Raw genomic sequence first — 16,156 nt, 5'->3', positions numbered from 1 at the left:
AGCAACTCCAAAGGAGGATGTCCAGTGCATTCGGAAAGTATTCAGGCTACTGGAATTTTTCCACACCTTATTCCAATGTATGTAATGATAGAGAAAATCTTAGTCTCATAGCAAAATTGACTCAAAATTGAGCTCAGGTGCATCCTGTTACCATTGATCATCCTTGAGATGTTTCTACAACTTTATTGGAGTACACCTGTGGTAAATTCAATTGATTGGATCTGTCTATATAAAGGTCCCACAGTTGACAGTGCATGTCAGAGCAAAAACCAAGCCATGAGGTCGAAGGAATTGTCTGTAGAGCTCATAGACATATATAGACAGTTGTACAACTGAATGCCTTCAACTGAAATGTGTCTTCCGCACTTAACCCAACTCCACTGAATCGACGAGGTGCGGGGGACTGCCTTGTTTGACATTCATGTCTTCGGGGCCCAGGGAGCAGAAGGGCCTTGGTCAGGGAGGTGACCAAGAACCCGATGGTCAATCTGACAGAGCACCAGAGTTCCTCTATGGAGATTGAATAAACTTCCAGAAGGAAAATCATCTTTGCAGCTTTATGGTACAGTGGCCAAACTGAAGCCACTCCTCAGTAAAAGTTACATGACAGCCTGCTTGGAGTTTGCCAAAAGGCACCTAAAGGACCATGAGAAACAAGATTCTTTGGTCTGATGAAACCATGACTGAACTACTTTGCCTGAATGCCAAGCATCACGTCTGGAAGAAACCTGGCACCATCCCAACAGTGAAGCATGGTGGTGGCAGCATCATGCTGTGAGCATGTTTTTCAGAGGCAGGGAGTGGGAGACTAGTCAGGATCGAGGGAAAAATTAACAGAGCAAAATACAGAGAGATCCTTCATAGAAACCTGCTCCAGAATGCTCAGGACCTCAGACTGGGGTGAAGGTTCTCCTTCCAACAGGACAACAACCCTAAGCACAAGTCTCTGAATGCCCTTGAGTGGCCCAGCCAGAGCCCAGACTTGAACCCGATCGAACATCTCTGGAAAGACCTGAAAATAGCTGTGCAGGGTCGCTCCCCATCCAACCTGACAGAGCTTGAGAGGATCTGCAGAGAAGAATGGGAAGGGTCTGAATATTATGTAAATGTGATATCAGTTTTTATTGTTAATACATTTGCAAAAATGTCTAAAAGCCTGTTTTTGCTTTGTCATTATGGGGTATTGTGTGTAGATTGATGAGGGAAAAAAACAATTTAATCAATTTTAGAATATGGCTGTAACGTAACAAAATATGGAAAAAGTCAAGGGGTCTGAATACTTTCCAAATGCACTGTATACACAGGCTTGAAATAGAAGGACGGGCTCACTGTCATGGCTGTAAGGGAATGAATATGTTTGATACCGTTCCATTCATTTTAATTCCAGGAATCTGTCCTCTGATTTCTCCCCCCACTGCTAACACACATTGTACCTTAGAATAGATTAATTGATTACACAGATAGAAGAGGATTTGAAAAGCCTATTATGGATAAACCTCACATTCAGCACTACAGCACAAAATTAGTTAACCCTGTATATCTTGCTAGAGCCTTTGCCAAATGAGAAGAGTCGGAGGAGGACATGAATTAATTACTGCAAACATGACATGGCTAAAAGTGTGATTGGAAAAGTTAAACAAAAGCTAATTAAGGATTGCTACGGCTCACCCTCCTACAACACGCCATTAACAGACTGATGCTTCCAGAGCCCATGCCGCCAGTCTGCGTGTGTGCGTGCGTGTGTGTGTGGACAAAGACTGTGCAGGAAACTTCCTGTGCCTATGCCACCAGTCGGATTATCTTAGGGTGTAAATTAGGGGACTCTGAACCACACAGGCATTCATTAAAGCTCCACTCACTGATATTAACGAATGGCCACAATTCATTAAATACTAGCAGACGGCAGAGAGAAGTTCTAGGAATGTTCAAATAACTCCTTACTTTCCTTCTTGAAAAGAAGAAGAGAGGAGAGGAAATGTATAGAAGTCCATCTCGTGGAGTGCCACACATATGCTAATAAGAAACACAGACACGCATTCAGACATAGACATCAATATCCTCCCTGCTGTTGGTCTCTGGTTTATTTATGACATCAAACTTTTTTACTTTAGCAAAACTGTACAGAGAGTATAGAAGGCCTAGGATGAGGCGGGAAACCTGCCATAAGACAAAGTGTTCTACTGATTAATGCACCTCTGCAGGAGAGCATACTTGCTGTGGGCGATAGAGGCTGAATGCAATCACCACGGAGACAAAAGGTTAAGCTACCCATTGTGAAAATTAAATATGTGATGTGTCAAGCAGATGCTTTCTGACAGTCCTCGCTGTAAATGGGCTCTTCTCATTCAGAGGTTAGAGACAACAATGGCGTTATCCATTACACTGGAGTCAGACAGTCGCGGGCTGCCAACGTGTGCGTGCGTGTAATGTACCCCAGGTTAACTCACGGACATTGTTAAATGTACTGAGAGGAATGTTTGTGTGCCACCACCATGCAGGTTTTGTTTTTGTGTGTACGTGCATGAGTTACCTTGAGTAAGTGCTTGCTGGTCAAATCCAGGCTGTGGGAGTGTCTGCGTCTCAAAGTGGCTAATATTCTGAGGCAGAGCATGCTGGGTAGTCACAAAGGTGTCTGGAGTCAGAGGGGGAGAGATAAGAGGAGAGAGGAACAAAGCCGGTTAGTCTGGCTAAACTGTATAAATTAAGGCCAAAGTATTACGATTCAATTAAAAAGGTCCAATGCAGCTGGGATTTTTGTCAAATTAAAATGGTCAAAAATAAACAAAACCAACAATACTGTAGCTTCATGGCAAAGAAAAATGTCTCAAGCAAGAAAAAATAAAAATAAAATTTGTTAGGACTTGGGAGTGATTTGAGTGGGGAGGGGAAAACAAACAAATATGCAGTTATAGGCAGAGAGGTTTGGAAATCCTTCTTATTGGTCTATTAACAAATTTATTGTATGGTGATGTCATGATGGTCTTTTCAAACAGCTCTTACACTAAAAGGGCATTATCTTCATTTTCACACTACTACTCCAACCTCAGAGTGGAAATATACGCTTCAGTTCAAAAGCCTTGTGGTTAGGGCGTTGGACTAGTAACCGAAAGGTTGAAAGTTCATATCCCCGAGCTGACAAGATAAAAATCTGTCGTTCTGCCCCTAAACAGGCAGCTAACCCACTGTTCCTAGGCTGTCATTGAAAATAAGAATTTGTTCTTAACTGACTTGCCTAGTTAAATAAAGGTAAAATAAAACAAAAATAGACATGTCCTTGTTTTTGAAAAAATAGCACATTTTTTGTCTATTAAAATAACATAAAATTGATCAGAAACACAGTGTGGACATTAACGTCGGAGAAAAAATAAATATCTGTTAAATATACATTTTACCTTTATTTAATTAGACAAGTCAGTTAAGAACAAATTCTTATTTTCAATGATGGCCTAGGAACAGTGGATTAACTGCCTTGTTCAGGGGCAGAACAACAGATTTTTACCTTGTCAGCTCGGGGATTTGATCTTGCAACCTTTCGGTTACAAGTCCAAAGCTCTAACCACTAGGCTACCTGCCGCCCCAATGACCATTGTAGCTGGAAACAGCAGATTTATTATGGAATATCTACATAGGCGTACAGAGGTCCATTATCAGCAACCATCACTCCTATGTTCCAATGGCAAGTTGTGTTAGCTAATCAAAGTTTAAATTTAAAAGGCTAATTGATCATTAGAAAACCATTTTGCAATGTTAGCTCAGCTAAACTGGCAGCTTCATTAAATAGTACCAGCAAAACACCAGTCTCAACATCAACAGTGAAGAGGCGACTCCCGGATGCTGGCCTTCTAGGCAGAGTTGCAAAGAAAAAGCCATCTCTCGGACTAGGCAATAAAAATAAAAGATTAAGATGGGCAAAATAACACAGACACTGGACAGAGTGTCTGCCTAGAAAGCCAGCATCCCGGAGTCGCCTCTTCACTGTTGATGTTGAGACTGGTGTTCTGTGGGTACTATTTAATGAAGCTGCCAGTTGAGGACTTGTGAGGCGTCTGTTTCTCAAACTAGACACTAATGTACTTGTCCTCTTGCTCAGTTGTGCTCCGGGGGCCTCCCACTCCTCTTTCTATTCTGGTTAGAGCCAGTTTGCGCAGTTCTGTGAAGGGAGTAGTACACAGTGTTGCACGAGATCTTCAGTTTCTTGGCAATTTCTTGCATGGAATAGCCTTAATTTCTCAGAACAAGAATAGACTGACGAGTTTCAGGAGAAAGTAATTTGTTTCTGGCCATTTTGAGTCTGTAATTGAACCCACAAATGCTGATGCTCCAGATACTCAATTAGTCTAAAGGCCAGTTTTACTGCTTCTTTAATCAGGACAGTTTTCAGCTGTGCTAACATAATTGAAAAAAATGTTTTCTAATGATCAATTAGCCTTTTAAAATGATAAACTTGGATTAGCTAACACAACATGCCATTGGAACACAGAAGTGATGGTTGCTGATAATGGGCCTCTGTACACCTATGTAGACATTGCATTTGTTTTTGTTTTACTGCCGTTTCCAGCTAAAATAGTCATTTATAACTTTATCAATGTCTACACTGTATTTCTGATCAATTTGAAATGATTTTAAATGGACAAAGAAAATGTGCTTTTCTTTCAAAAACAAGTACATTTCTAAGTGACCCCAAACCTTTGAACAGTAGTGTATATATATTTATTCACTCCACAGGCATAAGTGAATCAAGTCAAGAGGTTATCTGTTCTCTCTGTGAATGGGTCGGGGGTTACCTCATGCATTTAAGCCTTTTTTTAAACTGTTAAAGGACTTTACCGAAGGCTGGGAAGACGAATACTAATCTAAATCACATACAATCGTAAAGCTAGGGTACGTTTTTCTTTTTTTCTCTTTTTCAGTTCTCTTTTAATCACTGTGAACTCTTGAGGTTGAAAGGGTAGTGTAGCAATTTTAATGAGGATTGACCTCTGGCCCGGTTTCATTTGTTGTGCTATGCTCTTCTCTTTTTGTTCTGAGGTTAAATATAGTATACATTGGAACTGTTTTAAATATTAAAGCTACAAGGTCAAGGAGGGGGTTCTGTCAGTCACACACCATGAATCCTAATGAGATGTATCCAAAAACCCATTGAAATAACAATTCCAAGAAAGCCATCAATAAGAAAATAGAAGGTTTTTGAAGATCCAGCATTGGGATGGAAATAGTGTTTGAGTAATGGACAGATAAAAAGTCTTGAGAGTGAAATAAATGGACACACTATTTGGAGTGGAGGAAGGAATAGAGATGAGGAGTTATACAGACGGGCAAGATGAGAAACCCAGATTTTTGCCCTTTGCTATCTTAAAGGAGTATCGTTTAGAAAGATTTGATATTCAAAATATTAACAAGATTCCATATTCAACAGTTCCTTGCTTTATTTGCTAACACAGTTGTAGCCAACTATTGTCCCTGAAAACGAAACACCTTGCAGCGTAGACTGGCCAAATGAAAAATACAATCTAAGATCAAGAGAGATGGGTGGAGAGCAAGACTGTATCTCTGTAGAAATGTCTGTTGATGTTGGGAAGGGTTCAGACACCTTCTAGGGGTGGATCACTTTGTTCACATCATCCTTTGTACATCCAACATAGAACTACGTGGATCCCACATTGAAAGTTAGAGGGCTGTGGCAGCAGGCCTATAACGTTATGGCATGATTGTCATCGACATTAAAAGACTATGTTCGAGATCAACTACAAAATATATTGCCGTCAGACTGCACAGAATCACTGATCCTCGAATCCCCATGCGTTCCTAATAACTACGTATTACGTGTTCAAGACCAGTGAGTCTGTGCCTTGTCCAAACTGATGCCCTCTAATACGCTGACACTTACCCTCTTCCTGTCCCAGGGGCTGGTCACTTAGCTGGGTCTCCAGCGACACCTGTTGGCCGCCGTCCACCACCTGCGCCTGGTCCAGTCCCAGCATGCCCTGCTGCTCTGAGCCCACTGTGGGAGAAGCCTCTTGCTGTAGGGTGCCGTCCTCCAGCTCCACCTGCAGGTTGTGGGTCACGGTGGTGCCGTCCATGGGGTCGCCCAGCGTCGAGGGCTCTGGGTTCAGCTGTTGGTGGAGCTGCTGGGCCAACTCATACCTGGGAGGGGGAATGGGGAGGTGAGTTCAGGTTGTTTACTACTTTGATCTACAAAACAAACAGAAATCAGCCATTTTTTATGGAACAATTTGACATCTAGAGATTTAGAGTTGAAAGTTTCAATTTCACACAAATTTCAGCAACATGACAATAACCAAATTGGGAAAGCGACGCTCTCGCTAGCCACTTAGCTAGTCAGCATTCCCGATGACACAACCTGAATTATGGCTTGTAGTTTTTCGCTTTTTCCACCTGGTCAGATCACATGACCCGAAACAACTCTGTGCCTGAAAACACATGAGCATTACTAACCTGTGGGTCTTCATGTGCTTCCTGCAGTTGGGTGAGGACTTGAAGGTCTTCTGGCAGTAAGGGCACATGTAGGGCCGCATGTCGCTGTGGGTGGTCATATGGCGGCGCAGGCTGCCGCTGGTGGTGAATGTGGTGTCACAAATTAGGCACTTGTAGGCCTTGAGGCCCGAGTGGGTCCGGATGTGAGCCTTCAGCACCCCCGAGGAGGCAAAGCCCTTACTGCACTGGACACACTTGTACGGCCTCTCTCCCGTGTGAGACCTGATGGAAGATGACCTAACAATGTTAATATCATGAGACATTAAGATAGTATTCAGACCCTTGACCTTTCCACATTTTATTACGTTACAGCCTTATTCTAAAACGGATTAAAAATATATATATATATATCCTCAATCTACACACATTACCCCATAATGACAAAGCGAAAACAGGTTACAGATATTTTTGCAAAGTTATTACAAATAAAAAAAAACAGAAAAACCTTATTTACACAAGTACTCAGACCCTTTGTTATGTGACTTGAAATTGAGCTCAGGTGCATCCTGTTTCCATTGATCATCCTTGAGAAGTTTCTACAACTTTATTGGAGATCACCTGCGGTAAATGAAATTGATTGGACATGATTTGGAAAGCCACACACCTGTCTATATAAGGTCCCACAGTTGACAGTGCATGTCAGAGCAAATAGCAAGCCATGAGGTCGAAGGAATTGTCAGTAGAGCTCCGAGACACAGATCTGGGGAAGGGTACCAAAACATTTCTGCAGCACCGAAGGTCACCAAGAACACAGAGGCCTCCATCATTCTTAAATGGAAGAAGTTTGGAACACTAAGATCTTCTTAGAGCTGGTCGCCCGGCCAAAATGAGAGGGGCCTTGGTCAGCGAGGTGACCAAGAACTTGATGGTCACTCTGACAGAATTCCTCTGTGGAGATGGGAGAACATCCCAGGACAACCATCTCTGCAGAGAGTTCGACCGATTAATCGGAATGACCGATTAATTAGGGCCGATTTCAAGTTTTCATAACAATCGGAAATCGGTATTTTTGGACACCGATTAGTCAGATTCTTTTTAACTAGGAAAGTCAGTTAAGAACACATTCTTATTTTCAATGACAGACTAGGAACGGTGGGTTAACTGCCTTGTTCAGGGGCAGAAAGGCAGATTGTTACCTTGTCAGCTCAGGGATTCAATCTTGCAACATTACAGTTAACTAGTCCAACACTAACCACCCGCTTTACATTGCACTCCACGAGGAGCCTGCCTGTTACGCGAATGCAGTAAGAAGCTAAGGTAGGTTGCTAGCTAGCATTAAACTTATCTTATAAAAAACAATCAATCAATCATAATCACTAGTTAAACTAGTAATATCATCAACCATGTGTAGTTATCTAGCATGTCCTGCATTGCATATAATCGATGCAGTGCGGAAAAAGGACTGTCGTTGCTCCAACGTGTACCTAACCATAAACATCAATGCCTTTAACTTGTTGACGCTACCAATCCCGGTAGCAGGATAATTGTCATCAGCAACTGCTGAATAGCATAGCGCTACAGTCAAATAATATTACTAAAAAATATTCAAATACATGAAATCACAAGTGCAATATAGGAAAACACAGTTTAGCCTTTTGTTAATCCACCTGTTGAATTGATGCATTACAGCGAAAGCAATCCAAGCGTTTGTGTAAATTTATCGATAGCACAGCATAACATTATGTACACTAAATGCATTAAGTCGCTAGGTCACAAAAATCAGAAAAGCAATCAAAAAAATTGTTTACCTTTGATGATCTTCGGATGTTTTCACTCACGAGACTCCCAGTTACACAACAAATATTCCTTTTGTTCCATAAAGATTATTTTTATACCCAAAACACTGACGTTTGTTTGTCGCGTTATGTTCAGAAATCCACAAGAAAGAGCGGTCACGACAAAGCAGACGTATATTCCAAATAATATTCCAAATGTTTTTAAAATATATATTCGATAATACATCAACCGAGTGTGTAGGTTTTTCAGTAACAACGGGAGGAACAATGGCGGCTTTACTCAGTTGCGCAAAAACTCACTCTGAGAGCCCCCACCTATCCACTTACGCAATGTGATCCTTCACGCTCATTTTTCAAAATAAAAGCCTGAAACTATGTCTAAATACTGTTAACACCTTAGGGAAGCCATAGAAAAAGGAATCTGGTTGATATCACTTTAAATGGAGGATAGGCATGCATAGGAACAGAGAGATTTCAAAATAAGAGGCACTTCCTCATTGGATTTTCCTCAGGCTTTCAACTGCAATATCGGTTCTGTTTTACTCACAGACAATATTTTTACAGTTTTGGAAACTTTAGAATGTTTTCTATCCTAATCTGACAATTATATGCATATTCTAGTTTCAAATGGGTACGTTTTTTAGCCAAAAACAAAAATACTACACGCAAAAGGTTAAAATCAATACACAGAAGAATATATTTTTAAACCTGCATATTTAGCTAAAAGAAATCCAGGTTAGCAGGAAATATTAACCAGGTGAAATTGTGTCAGTTCTCTTGCGTTCATTGCATGCAGAGTCAGGGTATATGCGATAATAATAAACGTTTTGTTTTCAAAATGGTAGTTTCTGGATTCGACCATATTAATGACCAAAGGCTCGTATGTCTGTGTGTTATTATGTTATAATTAAGTCTACGATTTGATATTTGATAGAGCAGTCTGACTGAGCGAAGGTAGGTAGCAGAAGGCTCGTAAGCATTCTTTCAAACAGCACTTTTGTGCGTTTTGCCAGCAGCTCTTAGTAATGCTTCAAGCATTGCGCTGTTTATAACTTCAAGCCTATCAACTCCCAAGATTAGGCTGGTGTAACCGATGTGAAATGGCTAGCTATTTAGAGGGGTGCGCACTAATAGCGTTTCAAACGTCACTCGCTCTGAGACTTGGAGACGTTGTTCTGCAAGGGACGCGGATTTTGTGGAGCGATGGGTAACGCTGCTTCGGTGGGTGTTGTCGATGTGTTCCTGGTTCGAGCACCTAAAGGACTCTGACCACGAGAAACAAGATTCTCTGGTCTGATGAAACCAAGATTGTAGTCTTTGGCCTGAATGCCAAGCATCAAGTCTGGAGGAAACCTGGCACCATACCTACAGTGAAGCATGGTGGCGGCAGCAACATGCTGTGGGGATGTTTTTCAACGGCAGGGACTGGGAGACTAGTCAGGATCGAGGGAAAGATGAACACAGCAAAAGTAAAGAGAGATCATTGGCGAAAAACTGCTCCAGAGCGCTCAAGACCTCAGACTAGAGCGTAGGTTCGTCTTCCAACAGGCACACAGTTAAGACAGCGCAGGAGCGGCTTTGAGTCTCTGAATGTAAATGAGTGGCCCAGCCAGAGCCCGGGCTTAAACCCACAGCTATTTTGCAAAAACTTTGCATATCAACCCTGGGTGTAGTAGAATGTTATGAATGTAATGTAATGTTATGACAGGTGATGTTATGACTGGGTGTGTTATGGTCTGAGTCAAATGGCTCAAATTAGGAAGAATAAATGTCAAGGGTCTCTAATTTGCAAATCCTAAAAAAACAGTAAGCATTATACGTTGTGCATGGTGTATGCAGTAAATTCCCTCTGACTGAGGAACAAGTTTATTAGTATAATGTGACAGAGTTTTGACTTGGGCTCTGTCATAGTTTGAGGTAAACAGACACTAGGGAATACAGAACATCAATCTCAGATATCCTGAGTGGAGCAGCGAAGGCAACGTTGTTATTAACTTTTGTTTCCTCGTTTATGGAGACTGTGACCTTTATTATATAGGCTGTTACTTTTCTTTTCCTCACAGTAGTAAAATGAAGAAACATTTTAGTAAAAGGGAAGATTCGATGTGTCAGCCCAAAGGGCAAAAAGACATCTTGAGAGAATCAATGAATATTGCTCTGGAAATTACTCCTTGGAGCCCTAAACTTCAATCTCCCATTGTTCTCATCCTTAGAAAAAAGGCAGAAACGGAATACAATACTCATTTTAGAGGGATTCTTTCTTGTGGTAAATGGCAGGGTGACATTTTCCAAATACATTTGCTAGTTAATGGACCTTTAATGACTTAGGCTACTGAAAACAAAAATAAGACTTATCCACCACTGTGACATTGCACGTTATTCCTAACAACAACCTGGAGATTAAACCAGACGAAAATAAAATGGCCCGGCACACATTTTAGTCATTTAGCAGAAGCTCTTATCCAGAGTGACTTACAGGAGCAATTACTGTTATGGTTACTGGCTCTTATCCACTAGGCTACCTGCCGCCCCACACTATATCTGAATATTTTCTCTCCCCCTCTCTGTACCTAAATCCCCTCAGATCTCTTCCCTCTGTACATTTTTCCCTCTCTACCTGGCCTGTCTTATCATAAACCAGGCCCACAGGGCATAGACAGCACAGACGTTAGCCAGACCTGGGCTCAAATAGTATTTGTTTTCTATACTTGAACTACAGTACATGACTAAAAGTATGTGGACACCTGCTCGTTTAACATCGAATTGCAAAACAATAGCCATTCATATGGAGTTGGTCCCCCCTTTGCTGCTATAACAGACTCTACTCTTCTGGGAAGGCTTTCCATTAGATGTTGGAATATTGCTGCGGGGGACTTGCTTCCAATCAGCCACAGGAGCATAAGTGAGGTCGGGCACTGATGTTAGGCGATTAGGCCTGGCTCGCAGTCGGCATTCCAATTCATCCCAAAGGTGTTTGATGGGGTTGAGGTTAGGGCTCTGTGCAGGCCAGTCAAGTTCTTCCACACGGACCTCGCTTTGTGCACGAGGGAATTGTCATACAAAAACAGGAAAGGGCCTTCACCAAACTGTTGACACAAAGTTGGAAGCACAGAATCGTCGAGAATGTCATTGTATGCTGTAGCGTTAAGGGGCCAAGCCCAGACCATTATTCCTCATCCACCGAACTTTATAGTTGGCACTATGCATTGGGGCAGGTAGTGTTCTCCTGGCATCCGCTAAACCCAGATTTGTCCGTCGGACTTCAAGATTGCGAAGTGCTATTCATCACTCCAGAGAACGTGTTTCCACTGCTCTAGTCCAGTGGCGGAGAGCTTTACACCGCACCAGCCGATGCTTGGCTTTTTGCGCAAGGATCCACAGATTTGAAGGGGTGTCCAAGTACTTATGTACAGTTGAAGTCAGAAGTTCACATACACCTTAGCCAAATGCATTTAAACTCAGTTTTTCACAATTCCTGACACTTAATCCTTGTAAAAAAAAAAAGTTAATGTCTTAGGTCAGTGAGGATCACCACTTTATTTTAAGAATTTGAAATGTCAGAATAATAGTAGAGAGAATTATTTATTTCAGCTTTTACTTATTTCATCACATTCCCATTGGGTCAGAAGTTCACATACCAAATACGGATTGAGTGTAGCATTGCCTTTAAATTGTTTAACTTGGGTCAAACGATTCCGGTAGCCTTCCACAAGCTTCCCACAATAAGTGGATTTTGTGGGAAGGGAATTTTGGCCCATTCCTCCTGACTGTAATGGTGTAACTGAGTCAGGTTTTGTAGGCCTCCATGCTCGCACTCACTTTTTCAGTTCTTCCCACACATTTTCTATAGGATTGAGGTCAGGGCTTTGTGATGGCGACTTCAATACCTTGACTTTGTTGTCCTTAAGCCATTTTGCCACAACTTTGGAAGTATGCTTGGGATAATTGTCCATTTGGAAGACCCATTTGCGACCAAGCTTGAACTTCCTGACTGATGTCTTGAGATGTTGCTTCAATATATCCACGTAATTGTCCACCCTCATGATGCCATCTATTTTGTGAAGTACACCAGTCCCTCTTGCAGCAAAGCACCCCCACAACATGATGCTGCCACCCCCGTGCTTCGGCTTGCAAGCCTCCCCCTTTTCCCTCCAAGCATAACGATGGTCATTATGGCCAAACAGTTCTATTCTTTTTTTCCATCAGACCAGAGGACATTTCTCAAAAAAGTACAATCTTTGTCCCCCCCACGTGCAGTTGCAAACCGTAGTCTGTCTTTTTTTATGGCGGTTTTGGAGCGGCCTTTCAGGTTATGTCGATATTGGGCTCATTTTACTGTGGATATAGATACTTTTGTACCATTTCCTCCAGCATCTTCACAAGGTCCTTTGCTGTTGTTCTGGGATTGATTTGCACTTTTCGCACAAAAGTACGTTAATCTCTAGGAGATGCGTGGTCCCATGGTGTTTATACTTGCGTACTATTGTTTGTACAGATGAACGTGGTACCTTCAGGCATTTGGAAATTGCTCCCAAGGATGAACCAGACTTGTGGAGGTCTACAATTTTTTTTCTGAGGTCTTTGCTGATTTCTTTTTGATTTTCCCAAGCAAAGAGGCACTGAGTTTGAAGGTAGGCCTTGAAATACATCCACAGATACACCTCCAATTGACTCAAATGATCTCAATTAGCCTATCAGAAGCTTCTAAATCCATGACATCATTTTCTGGAAATTTTCAAGCTGTTTAAAGGCACAGTCAACTTAGTGTATGTAAACTTCTGACCCACTAGAGTTGTGATACAGTGAAGTGAAATAATCTGTAAACAATTGTTGGAAAATAGCTTGTGTCATACACAAAGTAGATGTCCTAACTGACTTGCCAAAACTATAGTTTGTTAACAAGAAATCTGTGGAGTGGTTGAAAAACAAGAGTTTTAACGTCTCCAACCTAAGTGTATGTAAACTTCCGACTCAACTATATATCTAGTTTACTTTAGCTGTGCTTGATCGAGTTTGCCTGGCACTCTAGGCAGGCTCAACAAAACCCTCAAAGTATTTGAAAGAAAACAAATACTACTCTAACCCAGCCATCTGCCAGTAGCTCAAACCCTCTGCCATGTGCTGAGCCCCCCTGCCTCCTTGTCCATCCCCATGCTCTGCTCAGCTCATCCCCCTAGCATCAAATGAGGAGCTAATGCCACTAAGCCACAGGGGTGGAATCTAACTCCACTGATAACGGCAGCTCAGCAGCTGTCTGACAGGCTTATCCCACTTTTCTTTTTAAATTTCTGTTTTATTTAACTAGGCAAGTCAGTTTAGAACAAATTCTTAGTTACTATGACAGCCTAGGAACACTGTCTTGTTCAGGTGTAGAACAACAGATTTTTACCCTGTCAGCTCAGGGATTCGATCTAGCAACCTTTCGGTTACTGGCCCAACGCTTTAACCACTACGCTACCTGCCACCCCAATGACAAAGTACAAGAGGATCTAAACTGAGGCTAAATATATAACTTCCTCTCACAACTATATATCCATGCACTCAATCAGAAATACATTCACTGGTATATGTTCGCAATGCCAGCTGCTTCAGAGAGGATGATATTTCGAAAGGAATACATGTGAATACAAAAAGTGTGTGTGTGTGCGGCGTGTGCTTGTATTACTATCCTTATGGGTACCAGAGATCCCCAAAAGTCCCCACTAGGATAGTAGAACAAGTAAATTCTCCCTCGTGGGGACATTTCCGTCGAAGACAAAGGCTATTTTAGGCTTATGGGTTAGATTTAGGGTTAAGGTTAGACCAGGACTTTCAATGGAAATCAATTTTAGGCCCCCACGAGGACAGTAAAACATATGCTGTGTGCGTCAAATCTAATTTTATTGGTCACATACACATGGTTAGCAGATGTTATTGCAAGTGTAGCGAAATGCTTGTGGGAGTGTGTGACACGTGTAGCAGATCGCTGTACCTAACGTGCTGCTTGAGGTGGCTGGATTTCTTGTAGGCCTTGTTACAGCAGGGACACTTGTATGGCCGATCATTGTCCACCATCTCCAGGTACGTCTGAAAGGCCAGGCGAGGGTTCTGGGATTGGATGAGACCTGGGGAGGAGGGGACAATATGAACAAAGTGCGTGTGTGTGCGTGCTTGTGAGGGAGCGAGTGAGCATGCATGCGTTACCAAGGTCCGTGATAAGTATGGGCTCTTGCAGGGGGATATCAGGCAGAGGTATGTTGCTCTTGGACACCTTGGTTTTATGGGCTTTGCGTGGGAACTTGTGCTTCTTCTGCTGCAGGCTCTTGAAGTGGGAGGCGATGTGTGTTTTTCTGTGGCCCGATGTGCGGAAGATCTTGTCACAGTGAGGGCACGGGAACGGACGCACACCTGACAACAAGAACATAAACCTCAGTTAGCATGTAGAATTAAATTCAGGCAATAACGAGAACAAACTGCATCAGTTTTGAAATGGAAATGTATTCATGTCAGTTTAATCAAGAGACAAGCTTGAGAAAATACAAACTTAAATAGTGTCGTATTGAGTAGGCCGAAATCGATTTAACGTACCAATGTCTCATGAGAGATTAGAAAAAAATCAAAAGAAACCTGTGGAACGCCAACCCCTAAAGTTGTCAGCATACTTCAGTTCGGCTAGCCGAACCAAACTAGTGTGCTGGCATTCTCCCTTAAAAGACCTTCTTTTGAAAAAAAATACATAATTTGTACTGTTTGTCCATTTTGAAATGCCATAGCTAGTATACGATTCATCAAAAAATGTCTGAATTAATCTAACAAGAAATCGGTCATCCATTTTTGTTTTTGCCGAAAAGATCTTAGTCGCGAATTTACATCAAGCTAAGATGTTTGGTGCAGTATTTTTCCAATAATTTAATTTTGCATGAAAACAAGTTCTCTCTTTGAATGACAAAGACTTTATTGAAGAATCCCTACTGTTGACCAATCACAGACGAAGGGGCGTAGACTCGGCTTGACTCCAGCTGCCAAAACTAACAAAATGTTGTCATAATATATGTACAAACTCGGAAGCATGACTAAACCACAGTAACCTAAATGTTGCATTGTTGTTGTTTTTTTCTTAAATTAATATCCTTTTTTATATCATGCATTACATAATTCAGAATCTAATCGTATGACATGTGAATAAATCAGAAGTTTACATACACTAAGTTGACTGTGCCTTTAAACAGCTTGGAAAATTACAGAAAATGATGTACTGGCTTTAGAAGCTTCTTATAGGCTAATTGACATCATTTAAGTCAATTGGCGGAGTACCTGTGGATGTATCTCAAGGCCTACCTTCAGTGTATCTGCTTGACATCATGGGAATATCAAAAGAAATCAGCCAAGACCTCAGAAAAAAAAAATGTAGACCTCCACAAGTCTGGTTCATCCACAAGCAATTTCCAAATGGCTTAAGGTACCACCGTTCATCTGTACAAACAATAGTACACAAGTATAAACACCATGGGACCACGCAGCAGTCATACCGCTCAGGAAGGAGACAAGTTCTGTCTCCTAGAGATTAACGTAATTTGGTGCGAAAAGTGCAAATCAATCCCAGAACAACAGCAAAATACCTTGTGAAGATGCTGGAGGAAACGAAAGTATCTATACAAAAGTATAGATAGGGTGGGGCAAAAAAGTATTAAGTCAGCCACCAATTGTGCAAGTTCTCCCACTTAAAAAGATGAGAGAGGCCTGTAATTTTCATCATAGGTACACTTCAACTATGACAGACAAAATGAGAAAACAAATCCAGAAAATCACATTGTAGGATTTTTAATGAATTTATTTGTAAATTATGGTGGAAAATAAGTATTTGGTCACCTACAAACAAGCAAGATTTCTGGCTCTCACAGACCTGTAACTTCTTCTTTAAGAGGCTCCTCTGTCCTCCACTCGTT

At 41.7% G+C, this 16,156-nt stretch overlaps 1 protein-coding gene across 1 annotated transcript in view; it reads right to left on the bottom strand.

The window, feature by feature from the left end:
* LOC135522456 (zinc finger protein 236-like) overlaps positions 1-16,156 on the bottom strand; it is a 122,768-nt gene that overhangs the window by 65,907 nt on the left and 40,705 nt on the right. Inside the window, exons 11-15 of the mRNA XM_064948730.1 lie at positions 14,415-14,618; positions 14,203-14,335; positions 6,457-6,717; positions 5,888-6,144; positions 2,531-2,632 (exon numbers count right to left, since the gene is read on the bottom strand). Coding sequence (XP_064804802.1) covers positions 2,531-2,632; positions 5,888-6,144; positions 6,457-6,717; positions 14,203-14,335; positions 14,415-14,618 — 957 coding nt within the window. The remainder of the gene's footprint in view (positions 1-2,530; positions 2,633-5,887; positions 6,145-6,456; positions 6,718-14,202; positions 14,336-14,414; positions 14,619-16,156) is intronic.

Source organism: Oncorhynchus masou, chromosome 30 (genome assembly GCF_036934945.1).
Source record: "Oncorhynchus masou masou isolate Uvic2021 chromosome 30, UVic_Omas_1.1, whole genome shotgun sequence".
NCBI classification, from domain to species: domain Eukaryota; kingdom Metazoa; phylum Chordata; class Actinopteri; order Salmoniformes; family Salmonidae; genus Oncorhynchus; species Oncorhynchus masou.
Note: the sequence above shows the minus strand (reverse complement) of the source record. Positions and strands in the feature narration are given on the sequence as shown.